Source organism: Diplodia seriata, assembly GCF_021436955.1.
Source record: "Diplodia seriata strain FDS-637 chromosome Unknown scaffold_9, whole genome shotgun sequence".
In the NCBI taxonomy this organism is placed as follows: domain Eukaryota; kingdom Fungi; phylum Ascomycota; class Dothideomycetes; order Botryosphaeriales; family Botryosphaeriaceae; genus Diplodia; species Diplodia seriata.
The window spans coordinates 1,355,274-1,372,812 of record NW_027117316.1 but is presented as its reverse complement, the minus strand read 5'-3'; the positions used below and the strand labels follow the sequence as shown (position 1 = coordinate 1,372,812).

At 56.4% G+C, this 17,539-nt stretch overlaps 6 protein-coding genes across 6 annotated transcripts; 3 read left to right on the top strand and 3 right to left on the bottom strand.

Moving 5' to 3' along the window:
• Window positions 1-556: 556 nt before the first annotated feature.
• SLS55_008843 (uncharacterized protein) lies at window positions 557-2,137 on the bottom strand (the record flags this gene model as incomplete). Its single annotated transcript, XM_066780248.1, has 1 exon — window positions 557-2,137. The coding sequence occupies one exon, from the start codon at window positions 2,135-2,137 to the stop codon at window positions 557-559; it is 1,581 nt and encodes a 526-aa protein (XP_066629477.1).
• Window positions 2,138-3,356: 1,219 nt separating this feature from the next.
• Window positions 3,357-4,422, top strand: SLS55_008842 (uncharacterized protein; the record flags this gene model as incomplete). The annotated part of the gene is made up of 2 exons (XM_066780247.1): window positions 3,357-3,572; window positions 3,622-4,422. 2 exons carry the CDS (start codon window positions 3,357-3,359, stop codon window positions 4,420-4,422), a joined length of 1,017 nt encoding a protein of 338 aa, XP_066629476.1.
• A 1,242-nt stretch (window positions 4,423-5,664) lies between these two features.
• Window positions 5,665-7,412, bottom strand: SLS55_008841 (uncharacterized protein; the record flags this gene model as incomplete). The annotated part of the gene is made up of 5 exons (XM_066780246.1): window positions 5,665-5,789; window positions 5,846-6,059; window positions 6,119-6,553; window positions 6,608-6,987; window positions 7,043-7,412. The coding sequence occupies 5 exons, from the start codon at window positions 7,410-7,412 to the stop codon at window positions 5,665-5,667; spliced, it is 1,524 nt and encodes a 507-aa protein (XP_066629475.1).
• Window positions 7,413-8,655: 1,243 nt separating this feature from the next.
• RIB3 (3,4-dihydroxy 2-butanone 4-phosphate synthase) lies at window positions 8,656-9,494 on the top strand (the record flags this gene model as incomplete). Its single annotated transcript, XM_066780245.1, has 2 exons — window positions 8,656-8,746; window positions 8,851-9,494. 2 exons carry the CDS (start codon window positions 8,656-8,658, stop codon window positions 9,492-9,494), a joined length of 735 nt encoding a protein of 244 aa, XP_066629474.1.
• Window positions 9,495-11,575: 2,081 nt separating this feature from the next.
• Window positions 11,576-13,520, bottom strand: lcc1_3 (laccase, multicopper oxidase, benzenediol:oxygen oxidorectuctase; the record flags this gene model as incomplete). The annotated part of the gene is made up of 3 exons (XM_066780244.1): window positions 11,576-11,728; window positions 11,790-13,178; window positions 13,233-13,520. The coding sequence occupies 3 exons, from the start codon at window positions 13,518-13,520 to the stop codon at window positions 11,576-11,578; spliced, it is 1,830 nt and encodes a 609-aa protein (XP_066629473.1).
• A 1,725-nt stretch (window positions 13,521-15,245) lies between these two features.
• SLS55_008838 (uncharacterized protein) lies at window positions 15,246-16,715 on the top strand (the record flags this gene model as incomplete). Its single annotated transcript, XM_066780243.1, has 5 exons — window positions 15,246-15,420; window positions 15,472-15,580; window positions 15,630-16,360; window positions 16,430-16,589; window positions 16,640-16,715. 5 exons carry the CDS (start codon window positions 15,246-15,248, stop codon window positions 16,713-16,715), a joined length of 1,251 nt encoding a protein of 416 aa, XP_066629472.1.
• Window positions 16,716-17,539: the final 824 nt, after the last annotated feature.

Here is a 17,539-nt window from a genome sequence, read left to right as displayed (position 1 = left end):
TGCCGAAGCGGTGTCACGTTGCCATGAAGGCAGGCATGACGTTGGTTGGCCTGTCGTCGGCCGGGGCATTTAGGCAGAATAGGGCGTCGGCAAGCGGTAGGTGCGCCGGCCTGTCGTGCAAGACGGGCGGGATCTGCGGCGTGTTGCGGGGCGCTGCAGCATTGGCACGCGGCTCACGACCGTGTTTGTGGGGTGGGAGATGGCGGTGGGGTGATGAGATTTGGAGTGCGGAGACGCTCCAAGTCGGGAAATCGGAGCCTCTGCTGCCTCATGGGGCCAGCCCGCAGTCCGGGGATGCTGAGACGCCAGCCCGGGATGCCCGACCAGGCCTAGCTCGGCTACTGATACTCCTCTCGCTTTCGCTAAATCCGGAGGAAAGTGCCGCAGCCTTCAGTTGGCGCTAACAGCATCGCCATCGTCAATTTCCTTGGTTTCATGCTGCTAGCAGGTCAGCACACACCTTCAAGATGCCGCCAGACGGTCGGTAGGCTTGGACCATGGTAAAGCTTCAATATGTATATTCGACCTAATCATCTGCTTACGCGAAACTCTCAGTCTACGACTGCTCCGGCACGTCGATCCGCTCAGGGAAGGCCATCCTCCAGCTACTGATCCCCCGATCAGCCTTGCGAGGCTTCGATAAGTCGTCCGGCATAAGAGTCGATATCACCAAGCACGTCCCCGGCGTCGACTGTTCTGGTTGCATGTACAGAAAGTTCTCCCCTCTGGGTCTCTCATCCAACCTCAGCTCGATTCCCGCCCAGATCAGTCTGCTCGGGAGGAAATCCAGCTTGTCGTGCATAAAGTGGAATGCCGTGTCATCCACCAGGAGCTCCAACAGCTGGAGGCGAGGGAACTCCTCGCGGTAGTTTTCGACGAGATCCGACAAGAAGGCGGACAGAGTGAGCCAGTGCTCCTTGAAGCAATTCAAGCGCAGCGTCTCGATAGAACCGGGCAGAGCTTCGAGTGGCGCCCACCGAGGCCCGCCCATTGCAATGAACGATGCAAACGACACTGTGAGATGTTTGAGGCTGCTGAAGCAATCCAGGCGAAACCCCCCCGTCAACACGTGTTGGCTCCGGTCTCCTTCGATGTTCAGGCTTTCTAACGAGACTCGATGCTGAAGCAGCGCCTCGTACAAACGGTCCATGTCTATTGCTTCGCATTTCCACTGGCGTTGGTTAAGCAGATTGCGGCCGATGGCATAGTTGAAGCGCTTGAGTGCTTTGCAAGACGCCATTAGCCCTTTGATAAACTCGTCGCCCACCACGCAAGGGCCGAGAGTCAACGTCTCGACGTTCGAAATACCGTGGGGCCAATCGGAGGCGTCCTCATCAGACGCTTCCGGAGTCCAAAGCTCAAGATTGCGCAGCGAAGGAATGCCCAGGAAATCCTGCACAGCGAGCATCTGAAAGTAGCCTTCCGTAACCATGACAAGACTCGTCAGCTTCGACAGCGGTGAGACGTGTCCGTCTTCGGAGGGGGTCTCGACGATCCATCTGGCAAGCCGATGCGTCCATCCGTAGAATGTGCCGAAGCTCTTGTCTATCTCAAACTTGAGCTCCTCCAAGTTCGGGGTCCGGGCCAGGAGAAGGGCTGCCTCGGATTCGTAGCGCCCTCGGGCCAGATCAACCAACCACTTCTCCTTGGAAAGAATGTCGTTTACTTCTGCTGCAGCTGCAAAGATGTCGGCGAAGTCTCCGCGGTCGTGCGAGTGTGCGGCAAAAATGTTGTCCTCGAGGCGGACCACCATGCCGCGCACACGTGCTGCATGGGCCGGACTTTGGAAGACTCGGCGCAGGAATTGTCGGCGAGTAAGCGAGTCATAGTCGGCGTACCACGAGTATAGCAGCGGCTCTGCAATACGGCAAAAACGTTTCGAGACCAAGCATATGCTCCAGAGCGTGCGCGTCTTTCTCAGCTGCCTGGCCTTATCGATAGGAAGATGGTCCGGGTAGCAGATGTTCGTGAGCTTGAAGAGTTCCTCAATCAGTTCATCCGGCAGGTCGTTGATGTTGGTCTTCTCCGCAGCCAGCGATTCCTCGGTGTTTCCGGCCTTTCCGCGTTTGCTTTGCTTTTTGGGATACGGAGATTCCGGGCGCCGCTTGAGGTTCGATCGGCTAATCCGCTTCTCCATGGCTGGATGTCGCGGTGTATCTAGACGGCGCGGGCGTGGCGACGCTAAAGTGTGGCAACGCAGCTTCTTGCAGGGGTGGATGTGGACGTGGACTTGACGTAATGCGTAGGAATGCCGCGCTTTGCGAAAAAATCCCGGCCAATGCCTAGGTATGTGTCGCCGTGGTTTGCAGGCCAGAATCGGTATGCGGCGAAAGCCGAGGGCGACGAGGGTGGAAGGAGCGAGCCGTGGAGCCTAAGTAAGGCGGAACGGCGCGGTCGCGTCCAACCTAGGCACGGACGGGCTTATCACCAAGTCACGTGCATGTAGCGGCCATGGAGAAACAATCAGCCTCCCCGCCCGACCGCAGGGATCAACTCCCCTTCGACTTTCTCCCACCTATCGTTATGTCAATCAGCACCATGGCGCCTAACACACGCCCACGTGCGTGTACACGCTGTACGAACCCCCCCAAATTCCACCACCAGTACATCCTTGCCACGCGACAATTGTATGCAGCTCAATTTTCGCCCAGCTGCAGATTTCCTAACCCTCTCGCTCCAATCCTCGCATGACTTGACCATCCTCTCTCTTTCTCACAGACCCTTGGCTCTTTGCTGAATTTACTGCTCAATTTCGTCCGTCTTCACGGTCTACGCGATATTTTGGCTTAATCCATTACCTGCACTCACTTTCGACCAGCAGGCACATGCTTACCCCAGTCACCCGTCTACACGCACACATGCAAAAGGTTGCTGTTCTGCGTTTGGCTCAGTTTAACCTTGGAGCCGATCCAGAATCCGGTTGAACGATTTTTTAGTCGGGGAGCGCCAATGATAATTCAGAGAATAATGTTGCCTGGAGGACAGCCAGTTTCCAGGCAGTAGGTATGGCAGTGGCGGTGCGGATGGCTGGACACGAGCCGAGGTTGGTGCCAATAAGCTTTCTGATCGCCCGCACCATACCCCGGATTTTGCTTCCTTCAGGCAATGAAGGCCGGACCAGAGCCTGATTACGGCCGTAGTGTGTCGCCAAGTTGCTGCTCTTACGTCTATTGGCCACTCACTTTCAATCCAGCAAGCCTGGGACGTGATCTCATGGCGATCATGGCGACCGAGGCCCCGCGGGCTGCCTATTTCATGACATGTGTCGCCTCCAAGACTTGAAGATATACAGAGCAGTCGACTGTTGCCGTCGCGTCGAGTCCAATCCTAGCACTTGCAGCTACACACCCTGCACAATGGCCATCGATCTACCACTCTCCGCCAAGCTGGTCCTACTTTCAGCGCCAGAAGCCCTTCTGGTGAAACAGTTCATCTCTGAGCAAAGCCTTCGAGTTCCCATCACTCCTATTGTTCTGACTTTGGTTGCTATCAACTTCTCCCTATGGGCGTTTTATAGGGTGTTGATATATCCATTCTTTCTCAGCCCCTTCCGCCATCTTCCCGGGCCTGTGGTAAGATTGCTTTGCCACATCGCTCCTACGCGCCTTCTAACTTGAGTAGCCAAGATACCCCATCATCGCCAATGGCCCCGTCGTCATGTCGAGGCCCCCGGGCAACGAAATTCTCAACTGGATTAAGACGATTCCCAACGACGGCCTCATCCGCTTCCGCGGCTTCTTCAACGTCGACCGCATCGTTCCGACGCATCCGCGCACCATCGCCGATGTGCTCGTGCACAACAGCTACGACTTTGTGAAGCCGACGCGGCTACGCAGCTTCCTACGCCGCATCCTCGGCGACGGGCTGATCATCGTCGAGGGCGACGAGCACCGGTTCCAGCGCAAGAACATCATGCCTTCCTTTAGCTTCCGTCATATCAAGGAGCTCTATCCGGTCTTCTGGGCTAAGGCCGTCGCCTTGACCGACGCCGTGGCGGCCGAGGTGCAGGACGACCCCGTCGTAGAGATCAACCACTGGTCCACCAAGGTGACTCTCGACATTATCGGCCTGGCCGCGCTCGGGAGTGATTTCAACGCGCTCAAGAACTCCGACGACCCGCTCGTGGCCACCTACGAGGAGGTGCTCGAGCCCACAAGAGAGAAGGCCGCCTTTTTCACCCTCCATCTCCTTGGCTTGGAGCGCATCGTCAAGGTCTTGCCATGGCGGATCAACGAGGTGATGCGCGACACCACCGCCCGGCTGAAGCAGATCTGCCAGCAGCTCTTGATCGACAAGAAAGCCGCCGCCAAGGCCGAGGGTGAAGAGCAGCCAAAGGACATTTTATCGGTGATGATGCGGTCGAACCTCTTCGGCGACGACATGCTAATCGATCAACTCCTGACCTTCCTTGCCGCCGGGTAAGTCCCCTTCTCTCCCACCACAGGCACCCAACAAACTACTAGTCGCCGGAAACAGAACTAACGGCCAAGCCCACAGCCACGAAACCACCTCCTCGGCCTTCACCTGGGTCTGCTATCTCCTCGCCGTGCACCCGACCGCGCAATCCCGCCTTCGCGCCGAAGTCATCGCCAACCTCTCCTCCGAGCTCTCCCGCCCCTCGTCCGCCTCCGCCGCGACGCTGGCCGAGCGGCTCGAGAACGACATGCCGTACCTCAACGGCGTCTGCCACGAGACGACGCGCCTGTACCCGACGGTGCCCGTCACGCTGCGCGACGCGGTGCGCGACACGCACGTCGGCGGGCAGCCCGTGCCGCGCGGCACGCAGGTGCTGCTCTCGCCGTGGGCCATCAACCGCTCGCCGGCGCTGTGGGGCCCCGACGCCGAGCTCTTCAGGCCGGAGCGCTGGATCGACGAGGATGCCGTCGAAACGGGCGGTTGTCGCCGCCGCGCGAACAACCACGGCGGCGCATCCAGCAACTACTGCCTGCTGACGTTCCTGCACGGGCCGCGCAGCTGCATCGGCCAGAGGTTTGCGCAGGCGGAGCTGAGGGCGCTGGTGGCGGCGTTTGTGGGCCGGTTTGAGTGGTCGCTGGCCATGGACGAGAAGGACGTCGTGCCCGCGGGCGTGGTGACGACGAAGCCGGCGCATGGGATGCGGTTGCGCGTCAGCAGGTATCAGGCTTGAAGTCGATCGGCTGGGTGTTGGTGGTGGTTTCTGGCATGGAGGGGGAGCCTTTTACTCTTACGGGGGAGGTATCACCATCTCCCGTGGACGCCTGGACGACAGTCTCTTTCCTAGTAACAATATTCCACGGACTTCCTCCCTGCCGAATGATATTGGTCGTCCCGCAACAACCCGCCAAAACAGACGAGTCCTTTGAAGCACTTGATCCGAATTGGACATAAAACATGCGCGATTGGTCTTTGATCTCGTTTGAGGCGCTTGATATTAAAATTGATCTACTTGTACTTCGACTCTGTCTTTCTTGATGTTTGCTCGTCCTTCGCCCTTCTCTCTTTGTACCACGTAAAGCCCGGCTCGCTAGAAATGCTGTCTGTCTCTTAGTATGGACGCTATACTTTCTACGCTGAACGCAAATTTCTCAACTCAGGTCTACATCGGGTATCTTCCCATACGCCAACGCATGCGATGATGCTCCTCGATTTGTGCGGGGTAAGTCCGTCGGCTTTCTTCCTGCACGTCTAGTCGTCACCCTCGTCATCCTTGCCGGGCTTCTTACCGCCACCCTCCTTCCTCCTCCGGTCCTTGCGCAATGCTTCGACGACCTTCTGGTTGTTTTCATCCGCTAGCTCGTCCCACTCGACGTCTTTTATATGTTAGCAGACATTGGAGAGAACAGGGATGTCAACAAGGGCGTCTTACCATATTCGTCGGCAATCAGCTTGATCTCTTTACGAAGAGCATTAGCCTCCTCAATGAAAGTCTGCCACTTCTCCAATTCAAAGCCACGGTCGTTGTATAGTTTGTGCTGGCGACGCGAGACCGTGATGTTCATGGCTGATCGGTAAGAAGCCTCGCGGTTGTGGTAGAGGAACCACACATAACCGCCTATCAGGGTGCTGAGTCCGACAAGATACTAAGAGACATTCGTTAGGCTCGGACTGCTCGAGTATCGGCGTTTTACAATTGGCTTACCGTCACTGGCTCCATGACATCCCAGCCCAAATCGGTGTCGAACGTGAGCTTGTAGACAGTTCCCCACCATGCGACCACAAGACCCAGTCCGCCAAGTGCAACACGCTGTGCCCCCTTGTGAGCGAGGTGGTCGCACTCCTTCTTGATGTCTGCCAGGTGCGCGATCTTCTTGCTTGTTGAGCGAAGACGCATGCGCAAATAGTATGTGCGGTCGTTGAAGCTGGGGACACCTATTCTAATGTCCTGCGGCGCACCTTCGATCTCAACGGCGAACTCCTGACCGCGGGCAGCGTCTCGAATGAAGTCACCGATTTCCGTAGACTTGGACCAGCGTACGAAGCGGCGTTCCGCTTCGGTATCTGCGGGTGCTTCGTGGCCGAGGCCGCTGTATGATTCGACGCCACCTTCGCCGGCGCCGCCACGAAGACGTTTGGCCTAATTATCATGAGCTACCAACTGATGAATGCGCGCCGCCCTATGTAAACATACCTCTTCCGCAGTTTTACGGTTAAGCTTGCCGGTCTTGTGGGTGACTCCATCAATTCTCAGCTCATCGGGAGTCTCGATGTGGTCGTCGTGGTCGTGGTCCTCGCGCTTCTTCGGGTCCGCCACTTTGGTCTTCTTCGGAGGATCCTTTGAGTCTTGTGTCGAGTCCTCGGCCCGGAAGTGCACCTCTGGTACTCTTTCTTTGCCCTCCTTATTGATTGTGGGAAGCTCAGATTGGATCAGGCGCTCAAGGTACGAAAGTGGTTGCTGGGGGTGTACCAGGAGTGCGAGTGGCTCGACGTCTTTGCGGTCGCTGTTGTAGTCCTTGGTGGTGAGTGGAAGGATCAACTTCAGCATCCGACTAGGGGTGGTGAGCAATTTTCCTAGATATCCAGCCCGTCAGCATCGTTGTCGCCAGAAGAGTGTCAGGTCGCGTACCCTTTGTCATGGCACCAGCCGAGCGCTGGCGGCCGACTGGTGGTACGTCGGAGCCTTCGCGATGCCACGGTGTGCGAATCTGCTTTCCCTTGTCTTCTGCGACCTTTTGGTCAAAGTCTGCGTTTTCCTCCTCAGTGACGTTGTTGTTCACGTCGGCTGCTGGTTGCGAGTTCGAGCTGATGCCCGGTCTCTCCTGGAGGAAGGCATTCCGTGTCGAAGTGAACGACCTCCAGGCATTGCGACGCGCCAGAACGGGGGTGTGGTATGACGGCGACGCGCGGAGACAGGAGAGGCGAAGCTGCGACGACAAAGCAGGGGTCCTGGCGATGGGAGCCGCTCGCGCAGCGCAATGGAAGATCCGAGGTTGCATGGTTTCGCGCCGGGTGGTTCTTAGATTTACCGGCGTTCAAGAGTAAGGAGCGTGGTGGTGCATAGTCCAGAGAGGCGTGTGTGAGGTAATGTGGCTATGCATTGCGCAAGTTGACATGCAATTGTCCAGGATGCGACGGCAGGAAACAAAGCCCCAACGACGTCATTGTTTACTGGGCTAATGATCGACACGGCGCCTCGGCTGTCCCTGTTCAACACCACACCCTAACCCCAATCGGCCCGACACGCTTCTAGAATCCTTCTTTACCCTACCATCGTCGGACTGTCTGGAGGCTTCTCCATCCAGGCATCCACTCACCTGCATCGGTGGGCCTGAAGTCCTCCCAGGGGGAGACCGCCTGAGCGAAGAATAGGCCAAGCCTGATACCTCAGGCCACATGTTCGGGCTAGCACGACGCCTTCGCGGTGGGCGGAGCTGGGCACGCCTTTATAGCGCCATGGTCCCCCCTTATCGACCCCCAAATGCTCCCCACCCGGTCTTTAGGCGTCGCGCAAAAGATGTCATGTCATTACCGTCTTCAGAAGACCTAATAACACCTTGGACGGCGAGTGGGTAAGCTGGAGATTTCCAGGGTCGTTTCTATGCAGGCCGCCCAACACGCACCATCGCCCGAGTGTTGATCCTGTTTTGGGTTGCAAGCGTTTGTACGGCTCAGAAACACGTCCACGCGCCCGGCTCCGGCTTAGTTTGTTTCTTCTGAGATGTGGGGATGCCGGTCTTGCCCCTAAGCGTATAGCGGAGCAAAAGTGAGACTCTCCTTTGTCGCAGGATTGGCGATCGCTCAGGACGGGTGCGTGTCGCCGCGTGTGCTCGTCGGTCGGCATCGGTCGGGAGCCAGCCAGTGGCCGAGGCCGGGCTAAGCGGCAGCACGCGGGAATGCGAAGAGGGGTCTGTCGGCCTCGACCGGGGAGCGCGGAGACAGCAACGGCCAGTTCTGCTTTCAGCAATGACTCGACCCGCCATCCAGCTCCACCATCATGCTCGTCGTCCGCCGCAGCTCTTCTTATTCCGCCGCAATCCCGTCTCTTCGTCTGCACTCCGCAGCCCTTCGCCGTCCTTCTGCACGCTGACAAAAAAGTTCCGCCGGCTCTCATAAGCAACAACACCGAAGGTGGACCGTGCCTGGATTACGACACCGTCGAGAACCGCCCGCCGAATAATATCTGCCTGTACATATCCGGAGCCGCGCTCTGATCCCCCTCGCCTGCACACCTCATTCGCAATGGCAACCACCGCAACCGATGCGCCTGCCGTCAATGGCACCGACGCCCATCCCGCCTTCGATCCCATCCCGGACGTGATAGAAGCCTTCGGTGCGCCCACCTCTCCCCGCCTGCACCCCATGTACCTCTCGTTCTCTACCTACGCTCCTCGCCGCGTTCGTTGCTGGCGCATTGGCTGACTCTCTCCCCCACAGGCCGTGGCGACTTCGCCATCGTGCTCGACTCGCCCTCGCGCGAAAATGAAGGCGACCTCATCATCGCCGCCTCCGCCCTCACCCCCGCCAAGGCGTCCTTCATGATCCGCTACACATCCGGCTACATCTGCGCCCCGGTGACAGCCGCGCGCGCCAAGAAGCTATCGTTGCCGCAGATGGTCGTCGACAACGCCGACCCGAACCGCACCGCCTACGCCGTCTCCGTCGATGCCTCCACCCGCCACGGCATTTCCACCGGCATCTCCGCCGCCGACCGCAGCGTGACCTGCCGCCTGCTCGCCGACGATAGCGCCACTGCCGAGGACTTCAGGCGGCCCGGCCACATCCTACCGCTACAGTCGCGCGACGGTGGCGTCAGGCAGAGGCGCGGGCATACCGAGGCGGCCACGGAACTGTGCCGGCTGGCAAAACTGCCCGAGGTCGGCGTCATCTGTGAGCTCATCACCGATGGCGAGGAGAAGGAGGGCGTGGCTGAGCGCGTCGGCGGCGGCATGATGAGGAGGGACGACTGCTTGGCTTTTGGCAAGAAGTTCGGCATCAAGGTGTGCACCATCGAGGACCTGGTACGCTACGTCGAGGACACTGAGGGCAAGCTCGAAGGTGTTGTGGGCGTCGACTACTAGGTAACTTGAGGAGTCGAGCACTGGGGCATCTTGGGGGTAATTGGCCCATTTCATTACCTTCACCTCACAGTAGAACTTCCACGTTCTTGTTGGCAGGGAGCTACCCCCGTTGATGATCTAGGCAGCCAGTTCTGATCTGGCAAAGACCGCCCATCTTCTATTTTGTCACATTTGTTTGGCACATTTACATTTCCTTGGACGCATTTCGGCTTGGCACAGCCATCAGGAATCAGCCTGTGCGTTCGTTCTCGTTGGCGTAGGAGTTGCTTGTACGGACTCGGGAGAGACTGGAGAGCCCCGTTGAGCTATGGGCCAGCGGAGATTGAATGTCGGACACGGCGTCTATCAATATTCTTCGGAGTGTAAGAGTACCTGCCAAAACAAAAGTCATAGAGGCAAGCCTGCGAAGGAATGGGGAATTCAACTCAGTCAAATACGCTCGCTCGTACTGCTTACGCTTCTGCCCAGCCCAGTTTGACCCTAACAGTGAGATACGCCCACTACTGTTTTCTTGCCTCAGCCCAACTCGAAATGCCACCGAGCTTCGACGGCCGCAGTCTCAGAAAGTCCAAGAGAAGAACGCCACACCCAACCAGCATAACGAAGCAATCCCTGGAAGTGGACCCTCACATCCACTTTCGCATGTAGTCTTGGAAGAACGGTAGCACAAATCATGCCAGTCTCACACGGCACAGCACACTTCCGATTTTCGCACGTGTCTCACACGCCATGCGTCATGACAACTAAACCGAACGATCCCGGGTGACGAGTGTTTCAGCTGAAAAAAGCAGTACGTCAGCATGGGCAATGGTACAAGTGCCATTGGTCCCATCCGTTCCAATATCACATGCATGTGTGCAGAAGACACAAATAGCATACGCATATATCTCCTGTGCCTGTCAGCAAAAACAAAAACAAAAAGCTAGTACATACGCCGACCAATCGGGGTTCAATCAGTCTCTCTCAGCCTCGATTTTGCCAGAGTGGTGGATATTTCCGCCACTGCAGGATCCCTCGCTCCGCATTAGCTCACCCGCTCTTTTGCTTTCAAAAGCTAATCCATGCATGCCACTACTTCCCGTACCGTCACCGCTGAAAATCGCCCTACCCGAGCTAGCTGTCGGCTAAGCAAAAATAAGACACGACAAGCGTATTTTTAGGCAGTACCGCCGCCGCACTCAGCATCGTAGCGTAGCCTGCCGTCACCCTTTTTGATTCTGCAGGAAGCGCCATCTAACTGACTGGGTAAGACATAGGGTGGCGTATCACCTCGAAAGATGCGGTCCCGCCGTTGTAAGTTACTTCCAGGCTTGTAAAAACGCCGCGGTCCGTCACTTAGCGCCAATACATGATGCCAGCTGCGGCCAAATCATGAACTGGAGACGCCAAGCGTGAATGATCCAATGACCTCAGCGTCTGACATCAAAACTTTAATCTATGAGCAGCGAGAAAGCAATGAGTTTATTGCTTTTCCCCTTTGGCACTTAGCTGAATTCCGATTGGGAAGGTGCGGTTCGGCGGGTGAGTAGTCTAGCGGCAAATCCACGAGAACCTGCCTCGGCCGAGGGTGCTGATTACTTCATGGGAGGATCCGAAACATAATCCACCATCGGTAGGGAACATACTTCCAATCTTGCACATCGGCGAGGTTGAGATGCATGTATTGTTGTCCAGCCGCGACTTTGGTACCGCAGCGAGGCGCATGGCTTGGTTGCGGCTGTGCTTCGGACTTGTTGGTTACATCTTCGATACTAATTTTGGGTGTAAAAGCTCTGATACATGCAGGTGATGTGAAGTCTCTTGACCAGTTACGGGTTGATTGCGAGGACCGAGCTTAGTGCGGGTCGTCTTGCGTGCATGGTATTGTCATTACATGTTCATTCGCAAAAAGTAAGCAGGCTTTGGAGTCCAGTGTGGAAATATTATAATATTCACAAATAGAAATGACTGAATATACAGTAGAGGAATAACCTTATGCGTGTCCCAGATCTTTCACGCAAACTCCAAAACCCCCCATATGCATGTGAAGGAACCACCGAAGAAAAAAAAGAAGTTTACGCAGGCGACAAGTGGCCGCTTCTTCAAAGGCCAGAGTCTTGCTTGGGGTATTTACTGGTCTTCCAGTACGAGTCCCATTTCGTGCAGGTCTGCTCCCATGCGGCGGTGTTAAGACCTTGAATCTGATCCTTAGCTTCAAGGAACTGGACTCCAAGACCCTCGCTGATGTGCCAAGCCTGCAGGAATCACAACATTAGTACTCTGTCTCAGTCTAGCAAATGGGTAACGGCAACTCACAATATGGCAGTGCATGAGCCAGGCTCCGGGGTTGTCAGTCGGGAAGGCAAGCGCCAGCCAGCCGCCGCCGGGCAGCAGTGAAACATCACGGCGAGTGGGATTGTTCCAGTTGAATGTCGAGGGGGAGGTGCTGATGTCGAAGACACCAGAGCCCCTGCCGACTACGTAGAAGTCGTGGCCGTGCAAGTGAATCGGATGCGGGATTTGAGGAGTGCCGGGAGTTTCTTGGATGATCCAGTAGGTCCAAATACCTTCGTTGGGCAGTTCAATCAAGTTGTACACTTGAGGGTAGCTGGTATTCTTGTCGATGACATACTGCAGCGTTGGCTTCTCCCAGTCGATATCAATGGCAGTCATGTTGATGCCCCAGAAGACGATGTTTTGCTGGTTGGTAGAGACGTTGGCCGTCGTCAGATCGACACTGAGGGTCTTGACTTGGCTAAGGAAGGTTGAGTTGGGGACGGTGTTGGAAACGTAGGGCGTAGGAAGAGGCTCGGTGCATCCGCCGGGTATACTTGAAGCACTGTCGGCGGGATCACCGGCGGCAGCTCCCGCAATACTGAACACGCCTCGGCCGTAGTGGTTGTTGGCGCTGGCGCAAGCAGTAGCAACCTCAGCACGGAACCAATAGTTATCAACCTTCGAGCTAGCAGTGAAGATGACATCGTAACGCTGGCCGATTGCCATAAGTAGCCAGTTGGTGGTCCATGGCTTGCTCGGGACGAAATCGGAAGTGATGACTGTAAAGTTGTGGCCGTCCAGGGAAACCCAGATGTTGTTGTCCACCGAAGTGTTGATAAGACGGAGACGATACTTCTTGCCAGGCTGGAGGTTGTTCACCCTGCTGTACGCACCGGCGGTGCCATCCTGAGACTTCATGGTGCCATTGACAAGGATGGTGTCGCCTGGCGGACCAGCCTTGCCTCCCTGCAAGGCCACGTTGAAGTTGTCCTCTATTTGGTAGGCGGTGCGGTAATACCAGTCGGTTACAGTATAGGTGCCGAGATCGAAATCGTAGTTGGATGAGGCGGGACCGTTGATGACGAGTTGGCCTACGGCACCGTCGCCATATTGGGCGGAGAAGTGGCTGTGGAACCAGGTGGTGCCGAACTGGGTTGCGCGGAACAGGTATGTCTTGGAGTCATTGGGGGCAAGCGGGCATTCAGTGATGCCGTTGACACCGTCCTGAGTGGGGGTGTTGTACTGGCGAACACCGTGCCAGTGAACGCTAGTGCCGTTGTTGGGCATCTTGTTGTTGATGGTGACAGAGATCATATCTCCCCAGTTCGCATAAAGCGTCGGGCCAGGGATCTTGTTGTTGAACATCAGGCATGGACGACTCGGGCCGCCATCAGGATTGCAGGTGCTGTTGGTGATGTCCAGAGTGTACTGTCATGTCCGAGTTAGTGGGATTCAACTCTGCTCGACGGAAGAACAGCTTACGGAGACGGTATTGCCAGTGGTAGGCCACTTCTGGTCAAAGTCGGTCACGATTGAATAACCATTGGACCAGCAGTTCCTGGTCAAGGGCCCGTTGGTGCACGCAGCGTCGGCCTTCTTGGTGCTGGTCGAAGAGGTGGAAGTGGATTTGGTTGCCTGACGCTTAACCACAGTGCTAATGTGGTGTCCTGCTGGTCCGTCGGCCCCCCAGAGGATCTTGTTGGCCTCTAGGGCTGACGACTGGGCAGCAAAGACGGCGAGCCATGCGGCCGCGAGGCTCGAGATGCGCATGATGACGCGGGGAGAAGGTATGAGCAGATTCTCAGTGAAAAGAGGATAGCGAGAAAGAAAGCGCACCGACTTGGTGAGGATGGCGCGTGTATAAGAAGAGGATTGGCCTGCTGTCTGAAGTCGAGTGTCTCGGGAAGGGTTGTCGACATATATACATGGAAGCCAGAGCGCGAAGAACCGGACGAAGTCACAGGCGAATCAAAGGCAAGCTGAGGGTGGACGGAGGAAGGATTGGGGCGACACAGCTGAGGCGATTAGGACGATGGCAAGAACCAGCAGAACGACTTGTGGAGACAAGCAGCAGAGCAGGTCTAGAGCGCACTAGGAGGCTAAGCATTGCGGAGTGGGCGCTAGGCAAAGGATCGACGGCCCAAAGAGGAAATTACCGATCGATGGGGCAGAAGCGTGGCGCTGCAGCTGTCAAGAGGGCTCGCGAGGGCTAGCGTGACGGCCATCGGCGAAGCTGACGGGTCCCCATTGTGTGGCTCTCGTGGCCCACGCTTCAGCCCCGGCACATGGCATGTCGTGGGCGGGCGGGAATGCCGAGGCGGTGGCGCTCGGCGTGCCAGGCGACGGGCGGGGCTGTGCGGGCGGGTGGCCCGTCGCAGGCGTGAAGCGGCGGGCGTGCATGCGTGGAGATTTGTATGGCGCATGGCGCATCGCACGTCTAGGTACAGAAGGCAGCTGCACCTAGGTACGATGGAGGTGCGGAGCGGGATGGGAGGCCGGGGGCCGGGGGCCGGGGCCGGAGCGGAGGCGGAACCACGAGCTCAGCGCTGCCGACGCCGCTAGTGACTAACCCGACGGTATTGTACCTGCGGTTGCCTGTCCACGGCTCATCCACTCATCCACGTCCTGCACCAGCCCACCGCTCAGCGGCGCCCGCTGACACCGCTGCCCCGGAAACTACCCGTCAGCTCGAGCGACGTGAGCCGCATGTCCTACGTACCCACTCGCTTAAACGCTGCCAAACTTAGTATGGCCATGCAGGTCCCGCCTCTCGGGCTCCCCGCCCACCAAGTCCGAGCCGCCATGGCCACCGCGTGCTCGTATCTACCATTCTTCGGAGACTTCCCGAGGTACGGCTGTGCCTGTCGCTCGCTCTGCACGCTAGCATGGTTCGTTCCATCCGGCTGGATTCCAGACTGCCAATTGCCGTCCACTGACGTCGCTCCACTTCTCGTGTCGGCCGAGCTAGCGACCTACACCATCCTCCGTCTTGCATCTGCATCATGTCGAGCGTCATTCTACTAGCCGCTCCAACGCCGCCGCCACCACGGTTGATCTTGGTGGCTTTTCGCTAGTCCGCAGCTTGCTTCCGACTTGCGACATTTTCATCTGCAGACATGCTAGTTGAGGCTCCGGTTCCTCATTCTTCTCTCAGCCATGCTAGTGAATCCATAGGTACTATCTATGTCCTTGGAACGACTGGACACGCCGGACACCGAGCCCCGCCTCGATCTTTCGTCTGTGCTGTGGTCCTCGTACCTGCTCCGCCGGCGCGCTTTAGCCCGTGCCTCTGACGCCTGAATGTATAGCCAGAACGCCCGTAGCTGTCGAGCTGAGGTTATCAGCCTACGTGGATCCCGAGTGTTTTCCTGTCGGCGAGAGATATAAGGCACCCTCGATCCCGGATACCTCACAGTCATATTGCACACAAGACATCCCTTCTTTCAACCACCTTCATCCTTTTGGCCCACTTTCCTGCACATACCCCGTCTGGAAATGTCTCGCCTTCTTTCCGTGGCCACGGCCTTCAGCCTTCTCGCGCGCAGCGCTTTGGCCGATGATGATTTGATCGGTGGCTGCCAATCTTTTGGCATGGACTTCCAGGGAGGCGGAGAGTATTTTCAGAACAATGCTTCTTCCGATCCCTTTACTTTCGTGCAGCAATTCGAAGGTAATATATTGTATACCACTCGTAAGAAGAGCTTACTGACCTCGTCATCAGGCTGCCAAGCTGATAACTCCACAAACATCCTGGTCGATCCCAGTGGCGACCAGTATACCTGCACCAACACGCCGATGAAGCCAGACGATGTAGACGAGCTGTCAACATGGTAGGACGAATATTTCACTGCGCATTTAACCTTCGCTGATTCTCTCCAGCCCTATATTGAAGCAAAACCTCACGAGCGGTGCTTGGTCCCTCATGATTCTTAGCAACAATGGAGCCGACGGCGCCCCCATCGCCTTCGAGAGGGACTTTCTTCTGGACGTGGGTGTCCAATCAACTGTCACCGCTACGCCAACCATCACGGCGATCACAGTCGTTGTGCCAACAAACACCGTTTCCTCGACCACTACAGTTACTACTACCAAGACGCTCTCGCGCCTGACTACCACGGTGCCCAGCATCACCCTTCAAAAGACCTCAACCATCACTCCTCAGCCAGTCACTACTACGAAAACCAACATTCTTAACACGATAACCATCCCCAAGTTCTCTGTCTCTGTCACCAAGGTTGTGAAAACCATGACTGCTTCTTGCCACCTGCCGAGCCGCCAGCCAACTCCCGATCCTTCGAACAAGATTTGGCCTAAGCTGGCTGCCGCCCAGTCCATCGTCAAGTCCGCTGCCTCTGTTGCTGGTGTTGCCGTCCCCACCGCCACAGTCGCCCCTGGGGCCAAGTTCCGTCACGCGCGTAACCCGCTCATCGATCTCGAGCAGAACCGCGAGCAGTGGCTTCAGGAGCGTGCGGTGCGCTTGGGCGATCTTTCTGGTCTTGCCAGGCGTGCTCCGGACGCCCAGCCCTTGACTGTCACTGAACAGGACACTTCCAAGTTCATTACCGTCACTTCCACCTCCATGACCTCGGCTGTGACCAGCACTGTCTTGGGTGAGTTTCCCCGGTCACTAAAGACGAAAAACAAAGAAGAAGGGAAGGTACTGACAGAACTCGCAACAGCCACTGCCACTATCACCAGCACCGTCACGCCGGCTCCCGCCACTGTCGTGCAGGGCAAGACCTACCTTCCTCCGTCGACCATCACTCTGGCTACGCCGACCAGCACCCGCACTTACTACACCATTGCCCGCGTCACCACAACGAAGGTTCTTCCTGTCTCGTACGTATTCTCCTCCATGTTCTATTTCTACCCCATTAACTGTCTTGCAGTGTCACGATCACTACCACCGTCTCTCCTGCCGCTTCCAAGTCTGCTTGCCGTGCGCACGGAGGCATCTACTACTAGTCCTGATCGCATTATTGTACGGCTTTATGGAGTCTTGGTAATAATTTATGTTCCATTCTGGAACGTTTACATTTCAAAGTGAATATTCAGGGCCTCAGCATTTCCCCCCTTTTTATTTATTTGTTGATTGCTTTTTCCGGACCTTTTCCACGTGGCGTCTTTTGGTATACCTGTCTCTAAGGGACTGGAGACGAACTAGTTGCATTCTACGAGTTTCTGTACATACAATTATAGATCTCTGGATGGATATTTCCTTTTCTAAAAGACTAGATGCGTTGCTGCCAAGACTAAACTTAGAAGAACAAATTGTTTATGTTACAATTCCCTTCTAGCAGCATTGGATAGTCTTCTATCTAGATATCGTAAGCCTGATTAAGCACTCCGATGAATTCTTTACTGGTCCCCTTCTCCCTCTCCTCTTAGAACACTGTCTTTCGCAGTCCGGTCGTATTCACTAAAAGAATTCTTAAGCGATGTCTTCTTGCGCCGGGTTAGCCTTCTTAGAAACGGCTGGAATCCAAAGAGTGGAAATCCAGCAGCTTGGTTAACATGTTGCCGTGCGGCACCTGCTCAGTACCAGGGTCGAGAATTTGTAACGTGAGGCGTTGACCGAATGATGGGTACCCGGCGCGACGAATGGCTAGCAACGACTTGACCGGGGAGAGGCGAGGCCGTGTTACCCGTTCCAGAGGTCGGGAACGATGATTCCATCAGCCGAGTTGGCGCGAGAGTGTTAGCTTACCCTCGGAAGAGGACCAGTCGGGATGACACACGCCAAGATCACATGCTGTTCTAGAAGATACGGAAGGTTGGCGGTTTCCACA